The sequence below is a fragment of the Mytilus trossulus genome, chromosome 7, assembly GCF_036588685.1.
Source record: "Mytilus trossulus isolate FHL-02 chromosome 7, PNRI_Mtr1.1.1.hap1, whole genome shotgun sequence".
Classification (NCBI taxonomy): Eukaryota; Metazoa; Mollusca; class Bivalvia; order Mytilida; family Mytilidae; genus Mytilus; species Mytilus trossulus.
Window position 1 is genome coordinate 24,139,140 of NC_086379.1, and position 27,793 is coordinate 24,166,932.

General features: G+C 33.0%; 1 protein-coding gene across 1 annotated transcript; it reads right to left on the reverse strand.

Moving 5' to 3' along the window:
* Positions 1 to 27,793, reverse strand: LOC134726917 (uncharacterized). Its single transcript, XM_063591315.1, has 9 exons — positions 27,484 to 27,793; positions 25,533 to 25,580; positions 23,063 to 23,262; positions 22,432 to 22,518; positions 13,554 to 13,908; positions 11,450 to 11,623; positions 3,799 to 3,927; positions 586 to 703; positions 1 to 256 (listed from the first exon to the last, which is right to left on the reverse strand). Exons 1-9 carry the CDS (start codon positions 27,791 to 27,793, stop codon positions 1 to 3), a joined length of 1,677 nt encoding a protein of 558 aa, XP_063447385.1.

Sequence of the window (27,793 nt, forward strand, 5' to 3'; positions counted from 1 at the left end):
TTATCCAAAGACATAAGAACCTTGACGATCAATCTCGTAGTAACAAAAATATAAAGTGTGATCTTTGTTACAGCCAGTGTCGTATGGATGATCTCCATGACAACTGTCTTTGTTGCTATCCTTTTCGTCATTAAAATGAAAATATTCTTCACTAACAACCATGCCATGGACTTGCTGACATCCGCTGGTGTATCTCATTAAATAAAAAGGTTTGTCTATAGGTAGATAAATCTTGTCGGCGGTATGCCCATCATTTCTGTAAATAATATTTAATCAAAACAATTTAACATTTATCATCGTATTTATTTATATAATTTTTAGGAACTAGACAATTGACATTTGCGTATTCATAATCAGCGAATGTATACAGCGAGAGTAACCAATTAATACACCCTTCAAATGTGAAAATGTGAAAAAAAATTAATACACCTCAAAAAACATCCTGCTAACTGACACCAGTAATAGTTACAAACAAAAACAATTTAAAATACAAAGAAATACATATTATGTTATAACAAACCATTGTATTTTTTTTTTGCATGTTTCAAAAAATCTTTGAATAATCTAACTCTTGTAATCTTTTACCTGCAGCAGAAATAGATATCTGTGTCAGAACCATATGTTCCGTATGGTAAGATACCATTTACTGCGTTACCATTACCGGAATTCTCATCATCCCAGTGAATATAGCCTTCATCAAAACCTTTGAATAGAAATAATTATATTGTATCATCTGTATTTATTTAAAAATATAACTTAAATCTTGAACTTAGTCACAATGTATCTGACAATCTCTGCCATAAACAATAATACAGAATAAATTAGAATAAATGACCCTAATAATTATTCAAGTGCTATTTTATCTTTCATAACGACTATTAGATGATACAGCTTGTATGTGGGTGAAAAATGCCAGAACCACATCAGTATCTACCAGAGATTAGGCACACGGCCTGGGAAAATGGTTGCTCACTGTGATATCGTTGGATATATAGACAGCATTAAATGGTCCTTGATAACATTTCTTATTCCCTTCGTAATAAGATGGCACGTCAAGTGACTCAATGAATGTTTTTGGTATCAACAAAGAGGGTTAATTTCACAACGTGTAATGCCCATAAATGTCAGAATTGAAATGTCTTAAGCTTGAATGTTATGTGGAACACAATTAAACTTTGAACCCTATGAGAAAGACATAGAAAGAGTTTAGAAAACCTCTTATGTGGCAAAACCTATATACAAACTAATATAATATTAACACAAATTAAACAATTACTGTCCACACTGATCTGTTTCCATACAATATAGAGCTCTAGCTAAATTGCATCGAGACTACAACTGATGAGACCAAATTAAACAAAATCAAAAACGATTAAGAACCACCTATTAAATTAAACATCTGATATTTAATAACAGTTACACACGTGAAATCAATTTAACAAACATAACATAGTGAGAACCACTAACGGAACAGTCACAGCTTGTCCTTGCTCAATCTCAGGTTTCTGTGTAATTTTCAGGTATTGTTGTTACCGTTACTATATTTTTACAGTTTTCATTGCATTACTAAGTTTATGTTGTCCCTTTGATACTTTCTCTTTCTTTTCATACACTGTTCATTGTTTTTTTTCTTTCTAACCAATACTGCAATGTGATGTGATCGTCTGACAGGAGCAGACAAGAAGGCGAAGGATATCAACCAAACAAGATGTACGCATACTTAATATATAATGTGCTGCTGTTATGGTTCATATCAATTTGTTTATGTTCATTATTGTATTTAGTATTATATTATAGATTGAAGTTAGTGTCATTAATCAGTAAATGTGAGAAACAGAATAGAAACATAAGATTTTATAGAGTAAAACCAGTGCCCAGCATATAACTATATGAAACAAATGTGTATTGTTTTATTGACCGTCATGGTACTTCACTATACTGCACTGTCTCAAGGTAATGGTAAAATATATTCTAAACAGAAAGTAAACTAATTTACAGAATTGTATGTGTTTGGTGTTCGTGAGACTGTGTTTTTTGCCAATCAGATCCATAAATATGCTTTTAAGGTCCCGAACTCTTTCTGCCATTAAAAAATCTGGACGAATTTTGTAAAAAAAGCCTTAAATTGTTAATACAAAACTCGATGAAACCAGTACTTTATAAAAACTGTATTTGATGTGAAATATCAGAAAAAATGCATCGTCTGTCTTAACAACTGTGTAACATTTAAACTAGTAAGTTGGGAAGACATAAATAAAACTCAAATATGTTCTGAATATGATAAAGAGCATCTTCTGTAAAACTAAAATGTTCAGTTGTGAACACTGATCATTGAAGATTTCGGATATTAAATTTTTGTGAAACCGTCAATTGATCGCGCGGTTAATACAGGGAGCAATGAAGGATTTTGCACAACAAAAATAAGTCATTGAAATCCAAAACGTCACTACAGACATGTACATAGCAAACTAGTTCGAGTATTAAATACAGTGAGATGGTGCTAAAGAAATATCGCAGTTAAAATATAAAAACAATTGGAAACCAAAAATCGTCTTTCTTGTGGCTAATTTGTATGATGAGTTTCCGGCGTAAAACTGAAATTTGAATCACAAAACAACATAACTGTAAATGTTATTGAACTTAACGAATGATTGGATTATACGTGTCTTGACTGTTTTTTGCCAAAAACTGTGATTTATTAATATTGCAGTACAGTTACTAGTCACCTGCTAAAATGGCATTTGGTGCCTATCAAAAAACCTTAAAATATATATTTGCCGAAAGTACTGATGTTGTTGAGGAAAAAACTTAAAGCTTTTATGATTTGCTCAACACTAGCGCTTTATACAATAGGACATTTGTGCCTTTACATTATTTGCTTTTTATGACTTTCCTCCTATTAAATTCGGGCTTTGGACCGTTAGGTTTGACCTTGCAGTGTAAAACTTATTATTTCATACCACATTAAAATTGTTATATGTAGAAATTATAAAGACACAAAGACACGTATAGCCATTGCATGTCTGTTTTTGGTATTTGATACTGAGGGAATGCAAACATTTACCCTTGTACTCTGTCCTGACTGGTAAGTTGCATACATTTCAAATAAGTACTATGCTATTTCTCTTTCTCTATTTCAACTTTTGACTGAGATCCCTGTTTGTTAATAAAACAAACTTAACATGTTTAAATGCAATTAACCGACTTTTGTTCAATAACAAAAATCCATCATGACATTTATATCTTCTTATTTATTTACCAGTCTAAATTGAAAACAACGTTCAATCCTATGATTGCGTTGGATGAAACCCGTAATTTTCTACATGTGCTCGTAAAACAAATTTCCCGGTAGAGGGGTCCAGATACAGCACAAACATTTTCAAATAGACTAAAAAATAAAGGAATCGGTATACTTTAACAAAATGCATTTGACTAACAGGTCGAACAATTGATGTTCTTAAACCCTGCGGACTATTGCCAAATAAAATTGATCATAATACATAATAAGAACCTCCAATTAATCAGAAAAGAAAAAGATGTGTCCATCATATGATTATTTTGTTTATAACTTTCTATGGAACGAAAGGATTTGAAAATATATAAACTATGATTTTATTGTTCGTATAGAACTTCTGAGTACCATTGACATCATATTAACACGACATTGTTTGCTGCTTTGTCGGCCGGGCGACTACAAAACGCTTCTGTGTTTTGTTTGGCTACGTTTCGCTAGTGTTTACTTTACGCAACTTTTAATAAATGCAGGAATATTGTAATTGTTCAAACCATATTACGTACTTGTAGGACATGATCCATACTTCAGAATACAGTAATTTCCAGCGGGCCAATTCCTGCTGTACACACCTGTATTTCCGGACGTCTGTGTGCAGAAGTAAAATTTGGAGTTTTGTTTAATATGTGTTTCACCTAATAAAATAGACCATTAAAATATATAAAATAAACATATATTACGTTAATAATTTATACACTTTCCTGCAAATGACATGGTTATATCCACTTGATGGTCTTATCATTAAGCATTTTTACTTGGACTCTGCTGTACCTCGTCTGACCATAACTTCCTATTAGTTGTTTTTTACTTATACAAAAAGTATTTTCCTATGAAACTGCTGACCCAATAAATAACAAAATAAGTAAGCACTATCTTGTGTGGTATATAGTTTAAAATAAGTCTCTGATGATCCCCAGGACTAAACACTATGACCACGTAGGCAAACACTTAATCATAGTGGTAAACTACAACTTGTATTAATAGTTTGAAAACCATAATACATAGGGAAAATCTGACACGAGCTTAAAGGTTCAGAACCTTGTCGACCAACATTGTCAGATTGCACTGTTTAAGAGTTATTTCCTTTGATTGGCGATTTTTACAAAAATCATAATGTGTAATTTGCCAATTGTTAAAAAAAACTATTATGTAAATACATCCAATATGACCAGCAACACGATTTCTACTAATGAATCAATTGCCGAAAAAGTCTGTAGACTACTTACAAATGTATATGAGTTTTTTTTTCTTTTAAATAATGGTATGTATACCCTTTTAATGTGTTGGGCCAACAATAGAATTATAAAAAGACATTGTAAACCAAACAAAAGGTATGAGCAGAAAAAAATCTGCAAGTCGGTCAATTAAGTCGATATTTTCAGTAAACTTTATGCAAGGGCAATTTCCATTTCTGGGCTTTTGGCAAATGTTTTATACAATCAATTAAGAGACCAATAAATGAAGCTAATGGTAGTATACCGCTGTTCAATAGACATCAATCGATTTAACTGAAACAAATCCGTGTCACAAACCAAAAGTGAGAGAAACACATCAACTACATGACTTGTTATAAAAATAATTATTTTCTGTGACTGTATCTTACATTAATTTGTAGGATCCTTTACTATAGATAATTGAGCTGATCTGTAATAATAACATCTTCATGCCTTATATATCATGTACTGTAGTACGACGCTAGATTAAAACTGACGAGGAAAGGTAACACACGGCCACCGAAAGCTTTATTTTTGTAGAGCCCAGGTGGAAGTGTGGTTTAGCGGGACGGCTGCAGTGCAGGCGATTTGGTGTCACGATATCACAGTAGCATGGGTTCAAATCCCGGCGAGGGAAGAACCAACAATTTGCGAAAGCAAATTTACAGATCTAACATTTTTGGGTTGATGTTTAGACGAGTTGTATATACATTATGTACACAGCTATGTATCATCATCATTGATGGCGATCCAATGGATAAATCTGTTGTAGAGTTGTCACTGACTCAGACGTACTTACACTACAAAAAGTCAAAAAGTCTGAAAAGACCAGTTTTTGTCTGAATTTGCATGAATTTTTACTCGACATTCTTAATTTGTCTGAATAATTAAAAAAAATTATTGACTTAGAGTATGAATTTGTCTAATAAGGTTTTTAATTTTTCTTGACAAGTGTCTTGATAGTATGAACATTGTCATAAAATTTCTCGACACTTCCTGTATCATCTAATAATAGTCTGGATTAGTCTCGACCAATTCTTGACAGTCTTAAATTTGTCTCAATCTGTCTTGACGTATTCTTGACATTCTTAATAATGTCTGAATAATTCTTGACATTCTTAATAATGTCTGAATAATGTGAATATGTCTCGACACATTCTTGACAGTCTTAAATATGTCTTGACACTATCTCAGCATAAATTCCGAAAATTTTTTTTAGATCTATATTATGCATGCCTGTTTTAGATCCATTTCATAAGAACAATGATTTCTATAGAAAGGGGACCCATTATAAGTACATTTTTTTATTATTCCTGGAGTAGATAATACTTTTCTTTTAATCTTTGGGTAATATTCATTTTTTTTATGTTGAAATAATTAACTCCATAATTTTGATGCAGAAAATAAAATTTAATTTCATTTTTTTTCATCAAAATAATGATTTTTATCTTGAACAAACTGTTTAAATTGTAGTGATATGGTCAGTCAACTGATAAGTTGTATAACTTATTACAGGTACAGCAGTAATTTGAAAGTTGCGTGTACTCTAGGGTGTGGAATACCTTAATTTTATGGGGAACATCCTGTCCATGTGTAATACTTCTAACAGATGACATTACAAAAAAGTTTCTTCTGTTAAATGAAGGATTTGTATATCATCATAATATGCTATTTATATAAACCACTTTGTGGTACAATAACATTTTACAATATAAACATTGAATATTAGGAACGTAGAATGAAATATGTCTACAGTATGATTGGTTTTAAATATTTTATTTATAAGATTTAGGAATCCAAATTTGTAATAATTTAAAAACCCATTTTAAATTGTTTTATATCAACACATTTCATAGACATATTTGCATTTGTAAAATCATATTTAAATACCCAAATTTTAAATTATTTTACATGCCCAACTTTTGTTTTTGAAGTGTGACTTGAAACAACAGTATATTATATAAAGAGAAATAAAGGTTAAAGTTATATCATGAATATTGGTCATGATTTGTAAAACTCAGAACTGTCAAGTCAATTTGAGACACAATTCAAAATGTTAAGAATATGTCAAGCCATACTGAGAAAAAATAAGAATATCGAGAACATGTCGAGAAATTTTAAGACAGTATTCAAATGTCAAGTATTTGTCAAGAAATTTTAAGACCATATTGAAGATATGTCAAGAACATTTCATACAAATTTGATATAAATGAGAATTTGTCAAGAAAAATTAAGACACAAGTCCTACTTTTGGAGAATGTCAAGTAAAAATTCATGCAAATCAAGACAAAAACTGGTCTTTTCAGACTTTTATACTTTTGTAGTAATATATATATAATATATACGAGTCTAAATTGAAAACTACGTTCAAATCTATGATTGCGTAGGATGAAAACCGCAATTTTTATACGTGTGCATGTAAAACAAATTTCGTTGTAGAAGGGTCTAAAAAGAGCACAAACAACATTTTCAAAAAGACCAAAAAAGTAAAAAAGTATATTTAAACAAAACGCATTTGACCAACAGGTCGAATAACTGATGTTCTTAAACCCTGTTGACTGCAATTGGCGATTGCCAAATAAAATTGATCACTAGATGTAACAATATGGATCTTAATATAAATTTAATACTAAAAAGAAAAATAATAACTTGTGACCACGATGTTATGCCACAAACATACGGTGTCAATATTATTTTAGTACACCAGATCCGGATTTCGACAATAAATGTCTTTTCAGTGATGTTAGGGATCAAAACGGTATTTGGAAGGGCATATAAAAAGTACCCTCAATTTTAGAAAAAGTACCCTCATTTTTAGATAAATTTGAATTTTGAGAGTCAATATAGGATGAACGGATCATATAAACCGGAGGGAAAATATGATACAAGCCCAAGCGAAAAATTAAACGAGTATAAATTGAAAACTACGTTCAAACCTATGATAGCGTAGGATAAAAAACGCATTTTTTATACGTGTGCATGTAAAACAAATTTCGTTGTAGAAGGGTCTAAAACAGCACACACAACATTTTCATAAGACCAAAAAAGTGAAAAAGTATATTTAAACAAAACTCATTAGACCAACAGGTCGAACAACTGATGTTCTTAAACCCTTCTGAGTGCCATTGGCGATTGCCAAATAAAATTGATCACTAGATGTAACAAAATGGATCTTAATATAAATTTATTACTAAACAGAAAAAAAATAATTTGTGGCCACGATGTTATGCCACAAAAATACGGTTTCAATATTTTTTTAATACAGGGGTAAATTCAGTAAAAAAATATACGTCATCAGGGACCGCCCATTTAGGGGAGAGCTTTCTGTATAACACTGAAGTTATATGCTCTTCTGATTGGCAGATATTTTTGTAATAAATATTTTTAGTAGATGGATCAAAACTAGAGTTGAAAAAAAAAATATATGCTGAATGTACTATTTTTTTCCCCTTACAGGGTTGAAAAGTAATGGGGGTCAGTATAGGAATTCAGTGCGAATCTACATTGTTTGTAAACAAGGCCATGTGAATGCCCAAAAATGTCGCATGACCCGATGTTTTTATTGTTGCAAAAGAAAGGGCTACATTTGTACTTTCATGAATGATATATGAAAGATTTAAAGTTCTAAAGGTAAATCAGGTATAAATTTATTTCCACACATATATTAGCATTAAAGTCAATGGGAGATTTTTTTATTGAATTTACCCCTATAGGAAAATATGCACTTTTTCACTGTACTTGTCCAAGGCCACACAATAATCACAAAACTCATTTCCTGTAAATGTTAATGTAATGGAAGGATTTTGAAACCATTTAAAGCGGTTTTTTACACAAATTTCTATCTTTAACTGCGGCTACCCAGGATGCAATCAGTGTACTGTGAGAGAAGCATGAAGTATAATGTAAAAATCAGTTTTTGTTTCCAGATTGAAAGAAACAATAGAAGTTACACTTGATAGTTATGATATCAATGAAAGGCATGCATATTCTCCCCATTTACATCACATTTCTCCTCATAATGTATAAATCATACTAGGAAAAAAATCGATAACCTATTTACACCACTGGGTCGATGCCACTGCTGGTGGACGTTTCGTCCCCGAGGGTATCACCAGCCCAGTAGTCAACACTTCGGTGTTGACATGAATATCAATAATGAGGTCATTTTAATAAATTTCCTGTTATAAAACTTTGAATTTTCGAAAAACTAAGGATTCTCTTATCCCAGACATAGATTACCTTAGCCGTATTTGGCACAACTTTTGGAATTTTGGATCCTCAATGCTCTTCCACTTTGTACTTGTTTGGCTTAATAAATATTTTGATATGAGCGTCACTGATGAGTCTTATGTAGACGAAACGCGCGTCTGGCGTACTAAATTATAATCCTGGAACTATTTACCTCTCTTTGACATATTGTTTTTTTAGCTGTGTTCCCCATGTTAAGTTGTAGAACAAGTGGTAAATAAGCACTTTTCTAGTATTTTAACACTCGAATAATCTGACCGCATGAAGGTATTCATTTATTTTTACACATGGCCTTGGGTTTCTTTATTTAAATAACATACCAGAAAAGTTTTCATGATTCATGTATTTCCGTAGTCCCAAAAGCCTTAAAGACTTGCTGGTGAGAGCTGATTTATCCTCTCAAGCAGGCTCTTCATCTATGGGCTCATGCAATGGTTGCGGAAACAAACGATGTCTGACTTGCAAACAAACACTGGATACCCAGACTTTTAACAGTCACTACACTGGCACAGAATACACCATATTTTGCAATGTTAATTGCAAGACTTCAAATGTTGGGTATCTCTTACAGTGTAAACGTGGTAAACAGTATGTTGGCGAGTCAGGACAGCCGTTTCACAAACGAATGAACGGCCATCGTAGCGACTACCAATGCAAGCCAGACCTTCCTCTCAGTCGACATTTGAGATCCCCTGGAGGCAGATATCAATCGACTGACCATTGATATCATTGACTACAACTGTGCTTGGTCTAAGGAGGATAGACTTGCTCGGGAAATATTTTGGATAAGAAAATTAATAACTTTGGCACTAAATGGGATAAATGAAAACATGTAGTTCGACTCCGTGTAGTGCTTCATATTTGGGTTATATTACTTATTATTACAGTCTCTGTTTCTTTTTCTTAACCGTATTCATTTATTAAATAAATTTGTTGAAGATACCAATTTAAATTGCTTATTTTGTTGAGGGATGTATAAGAACCAAGCAACGTTCTTCTAGTTATACTTAGTCAAAAATAATTATTACATTTTAACAGCCGTTTGTTCACGATGTTTAAATATTCAGACTCTGTTGTAGCTACTTTACTCTGTCAATTTTAAAATTAAGATAGTTCAGTGCTGTCTATTTGGTAATTTTACAGACGTTATCATGCTTATACATGTTATACCATCATAATTGTCGTTCCCGATAAAGTTTTAGAATTGTGCTGGTTCAAATCGCACATCATTATTTGTATTTAAAGCATATATATATATGTGTGTGAGCTCTCTGTTGTAATAAGCCATATAACCTATGTCATGATTAACAATTTTTTAGAATGATGCAAGCGTCTTAACTGATGTTCGGTTAGACTTTTTTATTGTATAAATTTAAAGATTTAGTAAAGGTTTAATCTAAGAAGACTTAAAGGTGATTCATTTAACATCAGAATCTGACTGACGAAGGATATCTGTTATCCGAAATATTTCTAAATACATTTACAGTTACCTTTTTTTTATGTTTGGAATTGTTGTGTACACTTTTTTAGGCATTTCTATATATATATGTCTAAATTGAAAACTACGTTCAAACCTATGATTGCGTTGGATAAAAACCATATATATATCTATATACAGATCCTTATACATACATAGTTTGACCTACTCTGAATATGTGAAAATCCCATATTTGTAATTGGTAATTAATCTACACCAACATCAAAATGTGAAATATCAAATTATCTAGCAAGTGAGTTCTTTCGGTATTTAAACCAGCTCCCTTACCACAACAAAAATAGCTTATAGAAGTTTATTCCAATAAAGTATATCGATATACAAATAGTAGAATTAATCAGTGTTGGAGTTGACACATGAATTGCATTTTTGGATATTTTCGAAAATATAGACAATTGTTTGGTCGTCTCAATTGTGTTGACATTTACAGTGTTTCGTCTTACTTGGCCTTTTCGCTTCTTTAATTCGATCGACACTGTCTTTTGTAGATGAAACATTCGTCTGCCGTATGAAATTGTAAAGTTTGTATCTATGATGAGTTTACTGATATTCTACAATCTACACCAAAATCATTGTGTCCTCTCAAGTGTTATGGACGTCATTTTATTTAATCTAGTTCATATACCTCCTGGTTAGATAAATTGTGTTTAACATACACAATTAAATGAACTGTCTTTTTCAATATTTATTTACGCATACACTATTATTGTATTATAATTGTATACTAACTTCTTTGTAACTTTGTATGTCTATGAGAATAAAATATTCGTATTCGTATTCGGTACGGTAAATTGCTTTTCCAAACTTAATATTTAACAATTCTTATTCAGCGTATTAAATTTAAAGATTGAAACAATAACAACCTTGTTAAATGTCAAGAAACAAGTATCGACAGGATACTTTAGTACACCGAAACAAGTTTCAAAACTGCAAAACAATATATTTACCTATGTGCATGAATGTTCCTTTTTTTTTAGTTCTGTCCATGTTTTAAGATACATGTATTTTGACAATTGATTTAGCTGTTGTCATTTACATTTTAGCTTTTCATGATTCAAAGATTTAAAAACAGAGACGAAAATATTTGAACCTTTTTATATGAGCGTCACTGGTGAGTTTTATGTAAACAAAACGCGCCACTGACTTATCAAATTATAAGCCTGGAACCTTAATTTTAAAATGTTTTTGAAAGCTTATTACCAGCTAAATGATGCCCTAAAGACCATGAGTTAGCATCTGAATTGTCTTCGTTGTCATAAAATCTCCACCCTGTTTTAAACCAATGATTTGCATGAGGACATCCTGATACTGGTTGATATAATGAAAATGTTCCCATTGGCCACATTAATGGCACACTCAATACTTGCGTAATTTCTGAAAAGAAATTAAATTCTGAAAAAAACGTTAGATGGATCCGCAAATTGTAATTTGATATCTACAAATCTTTGAACATAATGGTATCTTAAAGCTTGAATGTTTTATTCGAATTATTTTTACAATTTCAGCATTCTGTGTGATTGCTTATCGTAGAAGAGTAAGTAAAACCTTTATATGTCTGTGTTTTGTAGCTTTGCCATTTTGCCATTGACTTATAACCCACATTCTCTTATATTTTGAACTGCTCTGATGCACCAATGCCCGCAATGACAACACAAGCGTCCTCTGAAAATGACAACCCTCTTTTGAAAAAAAACAAATAAACATTCAGATTTTCGGATTTTTTAGAATTTAATTAAACGAAAATATATTTGTTCATTGAATTAACTACGTGTTCTGAGACTCGACATATTAATTCATTGTCCTTTACTTTTGTTGTAATGCTTATAGGAGAGTTAGGCCGTAACAGTCACATTAGCCTTGAAAACCAAACGGAAAGGACGTTGAAAAAACTTAAACCCATCCTTTCCCACCCTAATAAATTTAATTTTATTTGCTGCTGGTCTATTTTTTTCATATGCTACAGTCTTCATACACATATCCGTCATAGTAACATGCTGAAGCAAAATTAAGTTGTGCCAAATACGGTTGAGGTAATCTGTGCCTTGAATGAGAAAATCCTTCGTTTTTCGAAAATTTCAAAGTGCACCGATGAGTCTTATGTAGACGAAACGTGCGTCTGGCGTATTAAATAATAATCTTGGTACCTTTGCTAACTATTTTGTAAAGAGGAAAATTATAAAAATGACCACATAATGGATGTTCCTGTCAACACCGAAGTGCTGACTACTGGGCTTGCGATACCCTCCATCAGCAGTGGCATAAACCCAGTGGTGTAAATAACTGTAAAAAGTTATTAAAGCTACCAGGATTATAATTTAGTTCGCCAGACGCGCGTTTAGTCTACATAAGACTCATAAGTGACGCTCATATCAAAATAATTCAAAGTTGAAGAGCATTGAGGATCCAAAATTTCCACAAAAAATGTGTCAAATACGGCTAAGGTAATCTAAGGTAACACGATGTTGTTGTGTTTGTTGTTGTTATTACTGTTGTTGTTGTTTGAAGAAATTTTGATTAAATGTTGACATGACAATTCAATATCCAAACAAAATCAGTGCTTGTAATTTTTTGTAGTGAAATACAAATCAAGTCATCATTGGTGTCTGTTCGTAAATTCTGATATTTTGGTAATTAAATGATACCTTTAATCAAATGATATATTGGGCACAGCTTTTTGGAACTTTGGTATTCGGTTTTCTTCAGCTGTGTGCTTTTTTTTTTGGCTTTCGAACTTTTTTCATCAGAGCGTCACTGGTTGGTCTTGTGTGGACGAAACGCGCGTCTGGCGTATTATATTTTAAACCTGGCACCTTTTGTTAGCTATTATTTGTGTGTTTCTCTGTCATTTATGTTCTCCCATTTATTTGTATGGTAGTCCTATCATGTAATGTTGTCATTTTAATGTGATATTTAACATTGGTGTAAAAGCTGGAGGTTTGGCATACCACAAAACCAGGTTCAATCAACCATTTTTTTTTTTTATCAAAATGCCATGTACCAAGTCAGGAAAATGGCCATTGTTATATTATAGCTCGTTTCAGTGTGTGTTACATTTTAATATTGTGTGACCGTTGGGTCGTAGTTCTCTTCTTATATTTAATGTGTTTCCCTCAGTTTTAGTTTGTAATCACGCACTTTTTAAATGAACTATATATCGCTATTCGATAACATGTATCAGTATATACATATATACACAGTTATAGACTCTGATTGCTGTCATTTATATACCTCTTATATCTTTCGCCCCTGCCGATTAAAAGTTTTTTAAGATGAGTTTTCATAATACGGAAGATATTCTAGTTACCTGACGGTGTTGACATTATGCGATAGGTAGACGGGTATGTATGCATAGCTCTGCGCAGATTATGCTTTACCAGAGTAACTGCAAAAGTTCTGTTCATTAAAATGGGACAAATGCTATCCCAATGCTGGATGCTGCCATATGTACCGAAATCGTCATGTAAGAATCGTGCAATGGACACCAAATGAAACTCAATGGGCTCAGATATACCCATTCTGCCAACATTCAGTTGTTTACGTTGGTTTCCGATTGTTAATGTTTTGAAATCTGATGTCGGTATGTTGGACATGTTAAGATAAGCCATAGTTCCGTCATCTTTTACAATTTCAACTTTCCATATAGGTGGATCGGTATATTTCTGAAAAAAATCATTCTGATTAATCATTTGTCATCATAATTATGGCCTAAAACATATTGAACCGCAATTCATTTTGTTATCAAATCCTGTCCCCCCAAAAAATATAAAATATTCTAGTACCAACCGTTTTCGATGTTTTCTCTAGTTTGGCAAACAACGATATCACACAAATGATTTATTCCTAGTTTTAGATCAAGTACGTGTTTCTTCAAAATTTAATATTTAAATCTAAGCGTTGCTGCATGTAATCCGTGTTTATTTTCAACAAGCATCTTTTGTAAAAACATTATCAGAATTATTGAAAGTATATTGTGTGAAATCGGTTTCAATTAAAGTCATAAGAAACCTGAAATTAAAAAAAATAATGCATATGTTTTTTATAACTCAATGGATAGTTTTCATTATAAAACTTATGTACATATACTTTTTTCTTTAGCAAATTCTTTAATTTGTTCATATTTATAAGAAGTTTACTTCTTTCCAGCAAGCAATTCCCCGACATATTTTCCGTATGCAAAGTGACCTCAGTGTGACCCATCTTGAAAAAACCGGTGATCGCAATACGCATGGATGTCCGTAAAAATAAACTATTATCTGATTGTACATGTTAATGCCCGAGTCACACTGTCCCGATTTTTATATACGATGGACACCCGAATGCGAAAATTGTATATTCGTACGAAGTTGGTCCCGATCTCGTTAAAATACCAAAAAGTGACCGAAGCAAGTACGATGAATAACGAAGTCTATACGATGGTGCCGAAATTATATACGATAGCAAAAGATGGACATATGAAGGTTAACCGAAGACGGGTATTTAAGCTTCATATCTCAGCCGAAGCCTACACGATTGATCACGAAGGCTACACGATGGATTACGAAGGCTACACAATGGATCACGATGATAGCGCGATGGCCATACGATGTCTAAAAGACGTCGTGTAAGCTTACGATGCATTTAAATTATATGTCGAAGGCATCACGCGTTTTAAAGACAATATTAAAGGTATTTCCAGTTACTGAATGTTTTGGTTGATTTCTAAAAAAAAATTATGTATCAAATATGCATATTCATTTACCATTTTCTGCATGTGTCATATATAAATATAGTGTCCATATTTGTCCCCAATATGTTTCATACGAGGGGATGCCACGCTCGGCATTGCTTTTTTTGAACTCTAAAATGTGTGCACTAGTCTGAATAATCACCCATAATTATGCCCATGTTTACTGATCTATCTTAAAGGTAAGGTAATGGGTTCGTTGATCCCTTTTATTCAAAAAGAGCTCTTTCCAGGAGAATATCATAATAACATAGACAAAAGGAAGGATGAGGGAAAGCAATAAATGCGGCAAAATATGAAATATAGACTACAAAATGGTTATGGAGTAAACATTCGTGTGACAACAACTCAGACGATACATTAAAAATCAGAATAATGAAGAAAAAGTTGGTTTCCCTATATACGTGTACCTGCAGTGTTGGTGTACGATGCGCGTTTATGATTTTCATTATGTTACTTGATATGAAAAAATGACAAAAAAAATATTTTACTTGTAAAAGTAAATCCTGAGCCTGTAATAGCTGCTCTTTTTGTTCAATTTGAATTAACAGAAACAACGCTGTCGCCTTTCTTGTTCTCATAGAATCATATGATATGAGCTCAATGTTTTGTGAACGTCTTTCTTAACTGTCGTATTAGACTGACCAGTGCATATCGCGCATGGCACTTTAAATGTATTTTAGCGCTAAAATTAACTTACATTTATCTGGATTTATTGCCGTCGTAGTTCCATCTTGTCGCCTTCGTACTTTTATTCGATGGCAACACGACGGGATTACGAGGTATTCACGAATTCGTGTTGCCATCGTAGGACCTTCGCGTAGCTTCGTGGTTCATTCGTGTAGACATCGTAATGTCAAAACTGCCCGATGGAAACGATGGAAACACGAATGCAATACGATGTTCAAAGATTCATTCCCGGTGACAATACGATGGCGAGGATGGTGATACGAACTCAATACGAACCCTCGACATCGGACGTACATTCGGGTTTTTTTTAACATGTTAAAAAATTTAGAACCCTTCCCGAAGTTTTCCCCGAAGGCCAGAAAAAGTGGCCGATAGTTCTACGATGGTTAAAGATTACACTACGAATAGCCCGATCTGGACACGATCAGTCCCGATTTTAAAAATTTCCATAATCGTGTTGCCATCGGCGTAAAAATCTGGACAGTGTGACGCGTGCATTAACACGTACTCAATATCCATCCTTTTTGTTATTTGTTGACACAAAGGTGACAAACGTTAAACTTCGACTTCTAAACACGAACTTTAATTACCTGCCATATTTTCATAACAACACTGACCGTTTGAAAAAAAAGTGACGATAATATGAAATTTATGCGAAAAAAATGATAAAATCGTGCACAAAAGACTAAGTTTATGATGTTTGTATGCATTGGTTTAAGAATTAGAATAACATTATTTTTCACCGGTCACTCGTTTATTACGACTTTAAACGAGGGAAATTTCTAGAATAGTTTTGTATACCTATATCATGTATATATAGTTACTGTTTTGTTTAGGACTGCTTTTTGATATTTTGCAGTACTGAAATACGTATGTTCAAAGTAATTTGAGACGAGTTTCTGATGATTACAATTTTAAGAAATGTATTGCACCAATTCATGGAAATATGCTCAGCTTAGTCCTTTGTACGATTTGGTTTTTTTGTATTTGCTACGAATTGATAATGTTAAATTGACACGTATATTTATAAAGAGTTGTCTTATTACAAAACAGCAAGCAGTCATTGGACGTATCGGTGTTATACACATTTGGAGAATATGATATGTTGTTTAATTGACTTTTAAAAACTCATATTCGCTTCTTGATCTAACAGTATAATTGAATAGATTTTTTTGTCAAAAGTCAATGACATAAACCAAGTATCTAGATCTGTGAAAGCAAAGATCTGTTCTTTTATCTTAATTACGGAGAAAAAAGAAATTGAAAATTGAAAATTTGATAGATGTTTTGTGATTTTTTTGTAAAAGAGGGACGAAAGATACCAAAGGGACAGTCAAACTCATAAATCTGAAACAAACTGACAACGCCATGGCTGAAAATGAAAAAGACAAACAGAAAAACAATAGTGCACATGACACAACATAGAAAACTAAAGAATAAACAACACGAACCCCTCCAAAAACTAGGAGTGATATCAGGTGCTCCGGAAGGGTAAAAAGATCCTGGTCCACATGTGGCACCCGTCGTGTTGCTTATGTGATTACAAATCCGGTAAATAGTCTAATTCGGTAGGTCAAATTCATGAAAGGAAAGGGAATTGTAGTTACGACGTAAGGAACATATCCGATATCATTTGTGAAACGGTTATTCCATAACGATCAACCAACGCGTGATGGCGTCCGTAAAATTTACGAAGGGATGATTTCAACTTCACCATTTGGAAATCTTGGTTTAATAGCTTCCTTGTGAGCAGTAACCCTCTATCAAGAAAATCGTGATAGGAAATGCAAGCACGGGAATATCGTATCAATTGGGAGATATATACCCCGTATGCAGGTGCTGCTGGAATGTTGCTACTTCGAAATGGAAAGTTCACAATTGGAAAGCTGAAATTATCTCTTTTGTCGTAAAGTTTTGTTTTCAACCGACCGGCATTGTCAATTTCTAGATGTAAGTCAAGATATGTAGTATCCTTTATCTCCAGTTCGTTGGGATAGATGCGTTACACATAGTCACCAACATTTGAATTGTTTAGTGAAAGAACATCATCTATATAGTGGAAAGTAGAGTTAAAGGATATTGCTAACTTCTTATCTTTCTTCCTAAGAAGTTCCTGCATGAAGTCAGCCTCATAATAATAAAGAAATAAGTCGGCAAGTAGAGGGGCACAGTTTGTTCCCATTGGAATGCCGACAGTCTGTTGAAAAACACGTCCTCCGAACGTAGCAAAATGTTTCCTTGTTTTGAGATTGCAACACAGTGATGACTGCTGTAAGCATATTTTGACTATTTTACCGATTATGTCTGTTTTGTTCACACACCGTTGTAAATATAACAGAATTTCATGCGACTGTCATACAAGTCAGAGGTTCAGCGCTATAAAACCAGGTTCAATCCACCGTTTTCTACATTTTAAAAGGCCTGAACCTTGTCGGGAATATGACAATTGTTACCATTTGTTTGATGTGTTTTGTCGTTTGATTTTGACATGCCATTTGATTTAGGGACCTTCCGTTTTGAATTTTCCTCAAAGCTCAGTATTTGTGTGATTTTACTTTTTTTTTCTTCATGAAAACTAAATAACAAGACTAACATGTATTTAGTAATAGCTCAATGAGTTCTTTTCAATGAATATCAATTTTTTCAGGGGAATACTGTTATATCAAAGCTAGGTTCACACCACTAATCAATCCGGGTCGAGATATTTTAAGTAATTGGACGATTGGTCTTAAACATCGACAATAATGTTTGGGTGGTCTGCCGACGTCGTCATCGATCTGACTTTCTACCCGAGAAATATTGACACGTCAAAAACATTCGAGTAAGATCGAGAAGCCAGTCACTCGAGAAGAGATCGAGAATTCGTCGAGTAGTGGTCGAATTGATCGAGAAAGGATCGTGTAGAGGTCGATTTTGGTCAGAATACAAATATTTTACCGATCGGTAGTTGATAGTCTCGACTAATATCCGATCATTTCCGATCAACGGCAAGATGTTTGATCTATTGTCCAGATAAACTCGACCAATGCCCTTTCGCTTCCAGATCATCGCGAAGTCTATATTTATTTTATCCCAGACCAACTCGACCAATACCCCATGTCTACGCAACCACATTCGACCATTCTTCGATCTCTACTCGGCCATACACGAGTACACATGACTGCTACACGATCTGAAAAACTCTCCTAACTTTGCTTCTGCAAATATATTTTGTCACTATTTATGTTTAACTGTATACGAATATCTCCATATACAGTACTTGTCTGCACTTTTTCAAGGACGGGTAAAACTTTAAATAAAAGGCAAATGATAACCAATAGCAAAGAACAAGACAATTAAAAGGTATAAAACAGTCGACACAGCCATAGCGAAAAACTAAAACCGACGAGAAGACAAACAACAATCCATAACACAAAATTTAAAAATTTAAAACTTAGCAACACGAAACCAAAAACAAAACCTGAGTTGATCTAAGGTATTCCGGATGGGGAGTAGATTCGGCATTTTTGGCCCCAGAGGAAGTTTCAAATTTGAAAGTAATTGTTGAATTGAATTCATTATTATACAGCTGGTGACTAATATAACCTTCAAAGTTAGTTTTTAAGAACATCAAGATTTTTTTTTACCTGTTTTATGGGCTATTTTATGTTTGACATCCTTATGAGGGGGAGGACAGGGGGGTATCCTTCTCCTTTCTCTCACCCTCTTTTCCTTTCTCCTTCCCCTTTTCTCCTTATTTTTTTTTTCATTTACCGGAAAAAAGAGAGATATTTTATTTTTTCATATTTTATTTTTTCTCCAACTTTTTCTCCTTTCTCCCAGCCTTCCTCTTCTTTCTCCTACCCCAATTCTCCTTTCTCCCACCCCCTTTATCCTTTCTCCTACCCCCTTTCTCCCTGTCTCCCTTACCCCTGTCCTCCCCCTCCCTTATGTCCAGACATGTTTGTAGTATAAAAAAAGAAGATGTGGTATAATCTCCAGTGAGACATCTCTCAACAGGACACCAAATGATACAGATATCAACAACTATATTTCACTGGATGGTCAAATGTTTACAAACAATTTTTTCAAACAAAATGTTTACGCAATTTTGCACAAAAATGAGATGAAAGACAAATGATTTTCATTTAATTCTAGATACATGTAGATATATGTTAACAGTTTCTGAAAATGTATCACTCCAGAGGATTAACATTCTACTTTTCGCCAAATTGTTAGGAAATATATGAAATCTTTACCCCCTTTTGCAATATATTTTAGTAAATACAATCAGTTGGTTACTATGAGTACAACAAAACATAAATGTCTTTAACCTTTCAACTTCTGGATATTAAAACTATGGAAAATACTGATTACATACATATGAACATACTAGTATATGACACAAACAGTAAGTACTGGATTACTGTTGTTCAGTATGGAGAAACTGTAACAAGTTTTTAGTTGACAGTTTACTAAAATTGCAAAAAAGGGCAGCTAGAATTATTTTAAACGAACACGATATTCGTAAACCATCCAGTGAACTATTTAAGGAATCTGGAATTATTCCTGTTACTAAGAGAATATCTTACCACAAATCATTATTAATGTATAAATCAAAACACCAACTGGCACCAAAATATTTATCAAATCGTATTGTGCCTACAAGTAGTAAACAATCGTACAATACTCGACTTTCATCATCGGATAATTTTATTGTCCCTAAATCAAATACAGAATTATACAAATCAAGTTTTTCTTTTAGTGGTCCAAAAGTGTGGAATTCATTGTCCAGTGAAATTAAAAAATCAAAAAGTATATCTGCATTTAAAAACTCTTACAAGTCATTTTATTTTGAAAAGTGTTAAATTTTAAGTTAAGCCACAATGTATACCATATAGGTGTTGTTGTTGTTGTTATATTACTTTCTATACGTCTATTCTTTACATGTGTGTAATAGTAGATTAATTATGTTTTATTTATATTGTTAACATTGTATGTATATATAGAGAGCCTTATTGAAAATTAGTTTAATCCAAATAAGTTACTCTCTTTAAATAAAGCTATTATTATTATTATTATTATTATTATTATTAAGCTTAATTTGTAAGAAAGCAACGAAAAGGAGATGTCAGCCACTATAACCTAAATTTCTCGTCGCACGTTGCTGTATACGCCTTCTTGTTCGTCTTCTACGCTCTCTGCAATCTCCGTCAGAGTTATTTACCTGTCTCTCTGGAGGTCTTGCCACCTTGCCCACAAATCCAACTGTTTTATTTCCATGTAGATATTCTAAATGAATGATTTTACTCCGACCTTCTGTGAACTAATGAATCTAATGGAATAAACGGAGTTTGTGTCCATAGAACACAGATAATGCCCTACCTTGTATATATATAACGTCATAAAGAATCAATTCTCAATAACAGTAAATGTGACGCAACCCAAATTCACACTTGATCTGTGTTATATGGTAATAAGCATTTGGTATTGGTTTAATAAAATTTGGTTGAGGCAATATAAAATTAGAGAAAGGAAACTAATTATTAGGATGAAGGTGCATGATTGTACGTTCTTATGGACGGACAAGGGTAACACGTAACCTTAGTAATGTCACTTCCGCTGCGGCGGGGCATATAAAAACAGTTAGATGTTTTTATACTGAAATTCTACATACTTGACCATTTTCCAACTATTCTTTCAATCCCTATTCGATCTGTTGTAGTCGATATCAGGCTGGGATCGAGTATAGTTGATTTGGTATAGCTAGTCGATTAAAGACCTGTAACGTGAGGGTACCCAAATTGCACGTATTTTGACAGGTTTTCTTTACCTTCATTTATTTATGCTTCAGACAAAAGTTTTCATTATGTGTTTATTTTGAAGATGTATTATTTTTTACTATATGGGTTCCCCAATTTAGTTTTGAATCTACATGGAATCATAGAAAAAATAGTCTGAACTAACCTCCAAACCATCAATGATTCTGTAACGGTGAGTACCCAAATTGCATCCATGCTTAAATTCGCATCGTCAAAAGTCAAATAACAGAGCTTTTGTTTTATAATTTCTTCAAATATTTTGAACAATTGGATATTATTCCATGATTAGTCTTCTTTTTATTGTAAATTGGATAGGCCTACTTGTAACATTTTGTATTTGCTAATTTAAAAAGATGACGTTTTGATGACGTTGCATGGCGACGTTTCCGTGCATTTTGCTTTTTCAGTAAACACTTCATCTGTTGATAAATACTGTGAACGTTTTGTGTATATCTAAATATGTTTACTTATGTTGAAAGACGTCAAAGTATATAATAATAACATTATTAAGTGTTAAGTCTCTAGGAAATCTTATTAGATTTTCGCTGCTATTTTTGCTAAATACATATAGGTGCAATATGGGTACACGGTGCAATTTGGGTACCCTTACGTTAGAGATCGTGAATTGGTCGGAATTATCGAATTCAATTAGTGGTCGGGTTGAAATCGTGATGGAGTCATTAAGCAGTTGTGTATGGTCGCGTTAATGTCGTGTACAGTCGAATAACAGTCGTAAAGAGGCCCGATCAAGAATTTGGTTAAAAGCTTGTCGGATAATTTGGACAATCGGGATCATCGAGTTGATCTGATAGGCAGTGTTTAGTTTAGTTTAGTTACACCTAGATTCCAATCCAATAAATATAGAAATTTCTTTTATGATCATACTTATGTATTTTATAATACTTATCATCTGACAATAATTTAAAATCCCGTAATACTCTAGAATCATGATCTGCAATTGCTTTTACCTTGAATAGTTCTTCTGCAACTCTAGTTGCTGCGATTTCATATTGACCGACTGACTTTGTCCCAGTTTCAACTTCAACAATTACATGCTGAAACGTTAAAGAATAAAATAATAAAAGTCTCTTATCCTTTTTATGTATTATGCAACACATTAGTGGCTCTGTTATGTTGTTTTTAAACACTATGCCATTAACATCTTAGCGAAGTAAATGACAAAAATAGTTTTGTTTCCAGAGATTCGATCCGTACAGCAATAGAAGTTGACACGTTTTGGACCCTTCATTTTAATGGCTAAAAAGGAATTAATCTTCCCCAAACAAATTGGGAATTTAGGGAAAAGGCTCACAGTCCTTTTATATTAGTCATCAAATAAATATTGTCTTGATTTTTAGCACACACAATAATTGCTTAGAAAATAAAGACATCCTGTTTTTATGAAATATTAATTATTTTCAAAAAAACTGTAAATTAACTTGATTTTTTTTAGATTTGAATGAAAGATTTCATTAAAAGTGTTTGATGGACAAAGTTTTTTTTTTATTATTAAATCCGGATATCTACTCAATTTCTAAAATCCACATACAAAATCCATTACCGTTCCATGTTTCATTATAAATATACATGCAGTCTTACCGTTCCCCAGTCTTTCAGAAATAGACTATAGACCGTTGGATCGTATGGTGTTGGCAAAGAACAAACTGCAGCTATAAATTCGTCATTCAGTTTGTGTAAGGATGGATAAGCTGGAGGCATTACATAACGACTACGTCCTCGGTTACAAACAGTTATCTCGGCAACAGTAATAACATTTGGTTTAGTAACACTATCTAGAGCTAAAACATAGAGAAAAACATATTGTGACGAAAGGCTATTGGACGACTATGCATTAAAAAGGGCGAAGTCAGTAATTCCTGTCCCCTTTCCTATTTGAACCCTTAACAACGAAACATTGGTATTAAAAGGTACAGTTACAATGTCTTTATCTGACTTAATACTTACCTTAAACTTCATCGTATTATTAAGTTACATGTTATTAAAGTTACAGTGAGGTTAATCATTTGATAACTTGCATTATTAATATTTCGGACTACATTCTACTTTCCAATTTAACATTGTTCAAGTAGTTATGCATATCGCGGACTATTTCTTAAACTGGCAAATGAGTTAACTTGTATGAAGAATCTTCAGAGTGAGATGTAATAACAATATAAATGGTATTTGTATGGTCATCGGGTACCGTAATATTTTCCTTGAGATAAGATATTATCGTTTCATTACTTGACATCCCTTGTTACTATGGTATGCTCAACATGACACAGTCCAATAAAGGTAGACTCGTCCAGGGTTGATACACCCTCGTTACTAGGCAATATTGGATAATGGTATTGCCCAAAAGTGGTATATCCCAATCACCCAGGGGTATATAAACAGCCGTCAGCAGTCAGTCAGGGTCGGTATTACGATCAGATCACACGTATAAGTGATAGGATAAATACCTGCTTTTGTTCCAAACATTGGTTTCACTGCTCAATTCTGTCCAATAACTGAAACTTAGTAGAAGAATTATCTTAAGCTGTAAGTGAGCTGTATCGAGAGAAACGAAAGCCCTAGAGAGCTAAGAGAGCTTCGTTGGTTAATATATAGCAGAAAGAGCAACACTATTGCGAGCCGGTTGAGCTATTTATTTTATATAGAAGTATTGTGAGCCAGTTGGGCTACACTGCTAGTGAGTCTGTTGAGCTAATAGCTACATAGCTAGTGAGCAAGTAGATCTTGCGATATAATTGAGTCATAATGCTTGATATATATATATATATATTGAGTCAGTTGCTATATAATTGAGACATATAGAGTCAGTAAGCCAGTTGGGCTGAAAAGTAATTGAGCTGGAGGAGCTTAATGAGAGAGAGAGAGTTAGACAGGGATTATAAACAAGAAGAATATAATACAAGTCTCAGATCTCGAGAATCAACTCGGGTACGGACCCCAGACACGTTACAATATTCAGGCAAAACTTTCAAACTTATTGAGGGGAAGTCATGAGCATAAATACACTCTTAATACGATGTAGATACTAAGTACCATATTTGAATATATTGCCTCTCTCGTTTGTTTGTTTGGATTTTGTTGTGTGTTTTATAAGAATGAATAATCTGTCACATCTTATTTATTGAATATACAGAAGTTTTAGTCAGACTGTAGCTCTTTTTGCATTTATCGTTATTTAGTGTGCATAGTAACTAGCAACGGTGTTTTCTAACTGGATATGTATTCATTAATTTAAAATGTATTCAAAATTTAAAACATTAATAAGTTAAAAAGAAATGTTGAGAACACGCAAAAGAAACAACAACAAAAAAAGCATAACGACAAAAATATTTCAGTAATAAATAATGCTTCTATGTGTAAATTTATCGCCCATGAAGTTCTATAATTATTGGGAAGAATTTCGAAAGAGACAAAAGGTACCAGAGGAAGATTCAAACTCATAAATCGAAAATAAACTGAACACGCTATGGCTAAAAAAGAAAAAGACAGACAGACAAACAATAGTACACAAAACACAACACAAAAAACTAAAGGCTAAGTAACACCATCCCACTAAAAAACTAATGGTGATCTTGGGTGTTCCGGAAGAATAAGCAGATGGTGTTCCATATGCGGCACCTGTTGTATTGCTCATGACAGTACACACATTGAAACAAACATATAACAGTCATCCTTTTGTTTTTGTCAGTATATAGAGTTTTGTTCGTGGTTGTTGTTACTTATATACCACCTACAAGAGGTTTCCTCTATTTATTTCTTGTCAAAATGTTTCCGAATGCAAATTAGAAAAAAAAGTATTTTCCATCAAAAGCTGATCACGAGTTTCAAAACGTTTTACATAGCAGACTGCAACCAAAGGCAACCACAAGATTACAGGCTCATCGGCTTGGGACTGGGGAACACTGATTTAATATAAAATGATGTATATGAATCGTGTATTCTTCACCTTCCAGAATATGACAATATAAATACCAGAGTATACGTTTACGACATAATTTTGTCAGGATTTTGCATTTAGTATTAATATTATTATTAGACAGTTAAATCTACTTACCAGATCCAGCCATGAAGGCATATGGACGAATGAGCATGTCACCATCACCTACAAATTATTCCAATAATATATACTAGTACTATGGTGATATATGTATGAATTATATGGTTTGAACATTCAAACCATACATGAAGGATATAAACAAAAATTGATTCACATATGCATTGGCTAGTTTGGAAAACCAATAAATCATACTTATATAGAGTTAAAAGTAGAACATATAGAATTTCACAAAATCTAGTTTATCTCCAAGATTTTAAAGAATTGAACTCAAATATAAAGTTTTATAAATATTTTATGAAGATTGAGAAAATCCTGGGCCTTAACTATGATGACTCAGCATGAATTCACAGTTTACAGTATGCATGAAAATTGTTAAGAAGTGCATGTATTTACACTTCGCAGTCATTGAAACTCATTGATTCTTTCTAAATATTTTTGGTGGGGTGTTTTTGTCCTGTCGATAACTCAAATGTAAGCCGTAACATCTAAAAGTGCTTTGTGTGCCCGCGGTATAACAAAGTACAAGGTAGAATTGAAAAAGACCTCAATGAAATTACTATATTGTGTTCTATCTTAAATTTGTACCTAATATTCTACATTGCTAGAAACAGGGGGGAATAGGAAATGTGAGGTCAGGGGAAAAAAACAGAGAAAAATGATTACCCCTTGGTCATAAAACAGATAATATAACTTGTAAATGCTATGATTTTATTATTTTAAAGGTCTTTTATAAAGAAACCAATAACTCTGCTAGGACGTTATGCAAAAAACAGACGAAAGCAGTCATTTCTATCAAACTTTTAGTGAATTTATGCACCAGACTGATATCTTCATACATACAACTTTTTCAAATATGGATTTATTTAAACACTTCTATATAATATATTAACTAATATATGTTAGATATATGGTTAAGGATAATACTGACTGTTGTAACAAGAATTCTAAACTGAACATTTAAAGCAGAAACTGTGAACTTTCATTGACAAATAGGCATACAGTAAGTGGTGGACTGGAGACACAGGCAGGATTGGATATTTTTTTAAATCTTGAATGTTAGAATGATTAACTACTTAACATTACATTTATAGTATTCTAAAATGCTTTCAGTGTGTCATCAGAATCGTTTCAAACAGGATTTAGACAGAACATGTAAGAAAACATACACATATGGTAAGCTAGCAATAATTAAAGTCTTGTTTTCAAATTCTATAAAAAAAAAAATTGAAACAGGGGTAGGGGTATAAAATAAGAGCATATACAGTGATTTCTTTCAGGCTATAATTCTGATAAATAATGAATGTTGTGATACAAATTGTTTTTAGAGAGTTTTCTTTTTGAATAAATGTTTGTATAGGTTGCATTTTTTAAATATAGCTGATTCTCAAACCCCGCCTCTTTTGGGGAGATTTATAATATTCATATAGATAATGTTAATTTGTTAACATACTGGTTCCCGTATATGATCTCTGTGTTTCATCTAATCTCATATAGACATCACATGGGAATGAAACCAGTATAGAAAAACATGGTAGCACCTAAATTTTAAGTCTTAGGAAGTCCAAAAGTGGAGGTAAGGGTAGTATAGAATTTTAGTATAAGTTAAAATTCTTAGAAGATCAGGGCATATTAATATAAAATATGCCGCACAGCCCTATAATTTGACCTTTAAATAAAATAGAAGTGCATAATTATATAAACTTTCCGTTCTGGGATATTTTTTTCCACAAAACCTCTTTAAAAAGGTGTCACAGTATTAGCCGCAAAAAGAGTAAACTGTTCCTATGGGAAATTGCATTGTCTATATTTACAGAATTGCAACCTATAAGAGATAAGATTCCTTCTACATAAAAATCCATACAAGTACATGAATCTTATGTTGAGATATATTTAAGATTTAATCTCGTCGAAGGTGTTTAGTTGTTATATAATGCAAACAAATTCTTACCGCTTGAAACATAATCCCTAAGAAGGAACTCTTGTTTAGTTTTAGCATCACTGAAATATTCATATGTTGTGTGATTGGTGCAGAAAGTAACATTGTCTACTCGAATAAGGAAGTTTCTGTTTGTATCATCAATTTGAAGTATCTGTCTAGTTGGTTTAATACCAGGATCAAGGCCAGAAGTAGAGAAACGTCCACCTTCGGGGTTTGCTCTCAGCAGATCGTACCCTAATCCTAGTAATTTGGAGTCAGCCAGAGTATTACAGGAACTAGTCGGCAGTAACAGACTTAAAATTGTGAACATCAAATACAT

Coding starts and splice junctions, on each gene's coding strand:
- LOC134726917 (XM_063591315.1), bottom strand. CDS start 27,793: ATGTATTTGATGTTCACAATTTTAAGTCTGTTACTGCCGACTAGTTCC. Junction 23,263..25,532: donor TGCCTTCATGGCTGGATCTG/GTAAGTAGATTT, acceptor TCTATGTTTTAG/CTCTAGATAGTGTTACTAAA. Junction 11,624..13,553: donor CATAATGTCAACACCGTCAG/GTAACTAGAATA, acceptor ATTTCTTTTCAG/AAATTACGCAAGTATTGAGT.